The 4727-nt window shown below is 27.2% G+C and overlaps 1 protein-coding gene across 1 annotated transcript in view; it reads left to right on the top strand.

Annotated features, from left to right (window-relative positions):
* Nucleotides 1-4394: 4394 nt before the first annotated feature.
* Nucleotides 4395-4727, top strand: part of LOC107491839 (ethylene-responsive transcription factor ERF023-like) — a 908-nt gene continuing 575 nt past the window's right edge. The window contains 1 exon segment of the mRNA XM_016112756.3: nt 4395-4727. Coding sequence (XP_015968242.1) covers nt 4542-4727 — 186 coding nt within the window. The 5' untranslated portion in view covers nt 4395-4541.

The following is a 4727-nucleotide window of genomic DNA, read 5'->3' as shown; positions in this document are numbered from 1 at the left end:
CATAATTTTTTATTATTTTTTTTAATTTTTAACTTCAATAAAATTGTTCAAAATAATATTTATCAATAGAATCATCTTTATTTTAAAAAATAAGTCACATAATTTAAGCATATATACGAAATTGTAAAATAAAATAAATAAAGTTAATAACTAAAAGAAGAATAAAAACAAAAAATGAAAAAAAAAGTGTTTAAGAATTCTATAATTATTAATTTTATAATAGTAATTACTGTTTTATTTAATAAAAAAAGAAAAATAAAAATTTTCGATCCGGCGAACCGGCCCGCCCCGCCCCACCAAAATCTGCCAATTTGGCGGTGCGAGTTTGACAATTTTTTTTAATTTGGCGGGTTCCAAATCCTAAGTCGACCCGCCTTTTTTAGTGGGTTTATTGGATCGGCCCGACGGGCTCGACCCGTTTTGCCACCACTATTAACTTGTCCTAGTAACAATTGAAAACAACTTTATATTCAACGATAATAACAAAATGTGTGTAAGATATAGGTAAAATAATGGATAAAGTATATTTTTTTTCTTGTTGAATATTTTAAAAATACTCTTAAATTTTATTTTAATTTAAATTTGTTCAAAAAAAAAATTATTTTCATTAAATATATTCTCGATGGCTAATTTTTTAAAAAATTAGTCTTGAGTAGATCGAAAAGATCTTGCAAAGTCGATAATCCTTTGCCTAAGCTCCTCTCGGACCGAAAGAATTTAGGATTCGTTCAGTAATAATTTTACAAGAATAAACCATCAACATAATAAGAGATAGTTGTTATGTATTATTGTTGGATTAGTTTTAAATTTTTTAAAAATTTAGATGTTAAAAATATATTTGATACAAATCAAAAATTTTTGGGATAAAATTGAAATAAAATAACATTTAAAGGTATTTTTAAAATTTTTAATAAATTTTAAGGACAAAAAATATAATTTATGCTAAAATAATAATAATAATGATGATAATAGTGGGAATAATTTCAATTTTTTTAAATATCTATGTTAATTGTTAGTTGCAGGAAATATTTTTTTTAATTGTATAAATATCATAGACTAAAAATATGGGTAATTTATATTAATAAAATGAATTGAGTTTAAAATTATATAAATGTCTTAAACTAGAATTGGTTATATGTCCTGTTTTAAATATTTCTATATAAATCGAATCATTTATTCATTCATTAGCTTTAAATCATATAGAATACACATAGCATATCGAATCAGGCTAATTTAATTTATTATATATATGCTATGTCAATAATAAATCAAATCAACTTAGTTTAATTTATATGTAGATAAAATAAATTGAGTCAATTTAATTTAATTAATATAAAAATATTTAAAACGTAATAGAGCATATAGCCAATTCTAATTTAAGACATTTATATAATTTTAAACCCTATTTATTTTATTAGCATACATTACTCTAAAAATATTGATTAACTTTCAGAGTATACAAAAAAATTCTGCCAAAATTATGTTCCCGCCATAGGGTGCATTGTGAGGTCTTTATATAGAAAGTGTATCTTTTGCTTCCAAAATCCTTACATGTATGACTCAATTTAATTAATTTTTAAAATAAAATATATTTTTTTATTTTTAAATTTTGTTAAAACCTAATATATTTAATATAAATAAATTTTTAAATAAAATTAAAATAAAATAAAATTTAAAAATATTTTAAAAACGTTTGATAGGTTCAATAGATAAAGGACAATTTACTCAAATAAAATAATTCAAACAAATATTTATTCAAATACAACAATTAAAAATTGATTATATGCTTGTCCTATTTATATTCTATATTAATCGTAGAATTTCTCTACGGTTTATAGAAAAAAAATGTATGCATAAAATGTGGAACCCTTTTCACAATTTATGAAAAAGTAAGCAAATACATAAATCGTCCTACCCCAACCACCATTTATGAAAAGCTACAATTCTATATATACTAATCGAAGCCAATTATTTAGAAGAGTATCATTTTTACAATGGCTAATGAGAAAAAGAGTTTTCTAGTGTTAGTACATTGCTCTAAAAAAATTCATAAAAACAAGAGAGAGAGTATGAAGTTCACTGACAAAAAACTCTTGAGTGTATTTATCCGTTCATCAAATACCTTGTCAGATCTAAAAATCAGTATATTACAGAAATTTAAAATATTTGGAACCAAGTGGGTGAAAAAATTATTTTATAAGATCTCTATCATAACTGTGTCAACCAGTACAAAGGACAGGCTAAACTTAGATAACACCATAAAAAGATACATGATGTCAACTGCGAATCCAACAAAAAACAACAACTAAACAACTTACCTTTTGATCACACAATTTATCCAAAGAAAGACGTGTCGATAACACTCTTTGCTCCATGATATTGGAAGTCGGTAGATATGTCACTCACCTACAATCTTCGTTGTAAGCATCGCATAAAAAAAGATAGTATATTAAAATAAACATGTATCATGTACAAAATAGTAATTGATATTTGGAAGCCAGCTAAAATTCAAATGTGTCAAAACCAGTTGGACTTAGCATAGAAAACTACTAAAAAATTTAGAACTGTAGTAGATGAAGTGGTCTGGTTAAGTTAATGGCATTTCTGTTGGCCAACTAACACATACATCTATACAACTAGGCCAGTGCAATTGAGTCTCAACTGTATTTTTCTAACTCGTCAAATATGGCCACAAATGACAACTATCAAAGGTGAATTCGGTTCCCATTCTTATCACCAGAAAGTTGAGGGGACAGTAACATCATAACGTAAGAACATGCGTATATACACACTATCTCTTCACTCGCATTGGTTGGGAGCACTCAAAACCTCTCATGGAACCATGTGAAGTATAGATTGCCATCTGCTTAACTTTATTGGGTGGCGGTATCTCGCTGGATAATTCCTAAAATCACTCCACGTTGGTCTTTCGTTGGGAATGAACTGGTCAAAATCAGTGAAGGACCCATTAACGATCTCTCCATCAACGGAAAACCCTAGTTGATATGCCACGTCTTGCAGTATGATGGTGCATTATTTGAACGGCATGTAAAAGGTGTGCGTCTTATGACGCCACCTCTCAATGAATGCTCTCAGTAGAGGCTCATCTATTCAGAACCAATGACTGTTCAGTCTAACCAAGTGATACAAGTCCGTAGTTTTTAAATAAAGCCTAATCTGATCATGTAGAGACATATCCTGTTGGCTCCTAACACTACAAATACACATCGTCAGCTGCATCATGTAAAAAAAATAATATAATTTTAATCAAGTAAATTATTTATTATTTATAAATTAAATAACTGACAGATAAAAGTCTAACACAGTAGTACCATAAAAAATTAGTTCAATAATAATCAAATTCTAACATATAAATCTCTACCATATAAATTATTTATAAATTACAAAAGTCACAGATAAAAGTCTAACACATATGTTAACACTAGATTAATTTGATTCTAATCAAATTTTAATAAATAAATCACTAAACTCTAAATTATTTATAAATTAAATAATTGACAGATAAATTCTAACACATTAATTAACAAAAAAATTAATTTAATGCTAATCAAATTTTAACATACAAATTATTACACTATAAATTATTTATAAATTAAACAAAATACAGATAATATTCTAATACATAAATTAATAAAAAATTAATTCGTTACTAATAAAATTTTAACATATAAATCACTTCATGTCTATTTAGTTTTTTATAAATTAAAAAATTTTACAGAAAAAAGACTTAACACATATGTTAGCAAAAAAAATTAATATGATACCAATTAAATTTTAACATATAGTTCATCACTAACATCTTCAAATTATGTATAAAAATATCTTAATTACATATTAAAATCACATAAAATATAAATGGAACAAAAAATAACTAATACTTAAAGAGAACAATATATAAAAAATTAACTTTTTCGTTGATGCTTCCAATCACATGAACATACTGTTCAATCGATACAAACGATCTTGATTTTTTATGATTTCACTTCACTAGAATATTGCTTTCGTCCGATTCTCTCCCAAATATTCTCAATTCTAACTTTTCTAACACCCAACAATACAATTTATCATTAGGTCTCGTAGATTATGTATTTATTTAACTCCTCATAAATCGTAGAAAAAGTTCTATAATTTATGTATAAATCTCTTTACTCATAAATGGTAGAAAGAATTTCACATTTTATATACACTTTTTCGTTCTTATAAATTGTGTACCGTTTTTATATATTTATTAAAATAAAAATTCTACATAAAATATAAATAAGAAAGCACGAAACCAATTTTTAATTATTGCATTTGAATAAATATTCAATTGCTTTATTTAAATAGATAAAAATATAATTTTTATGTTGCTTTCACTTATTATTATTACAAAAAGAAATGTGAGGGCAATAATGTAATCTCACGACCTAGCTAGCTAGCTAGTAGCTACTACGCTAGAGAGCGAAGAGTGTGAAGAGTGAAGAGTGAAAGTCATATATAAATGTGGATGTGGTGGCCACTGTATCGAAGCAACACGCAAAATGGAACAGCATCATCTGCCACCGCCCACCAATAACACCCATGGTGGCACGCGCCACCCGCTCTACCGCGGCGTCAGGAAGCGCCGCTGGGGCAAGTGGGTTTCCGAGATTCGAGAGCCTCGCAAGAAATCCCGCATATGGCTCGGTTCCTTCCCTGTTCCCGAAATGGCTGCCAAGGCATACGAC

Source organism: Arachis duranensis, chromosome 6 (genome assembly GCF_000817695.3).
Source record: "Arachis duranensis cultivar V14167 chromosome 6, aradu.V14167.gnm2.J7QH, whole genome shotgun sequence".
NCBI classification, from domain to species: Eukaryota; Viridiplantae; Streptophyta; class Magnoliopsida; order Fabales; family Fabaceae; genus Arachis; species Arachis duranensis.
This window is presented reverse-complemented; position numbering and strand designations above follow the sequence as displayed.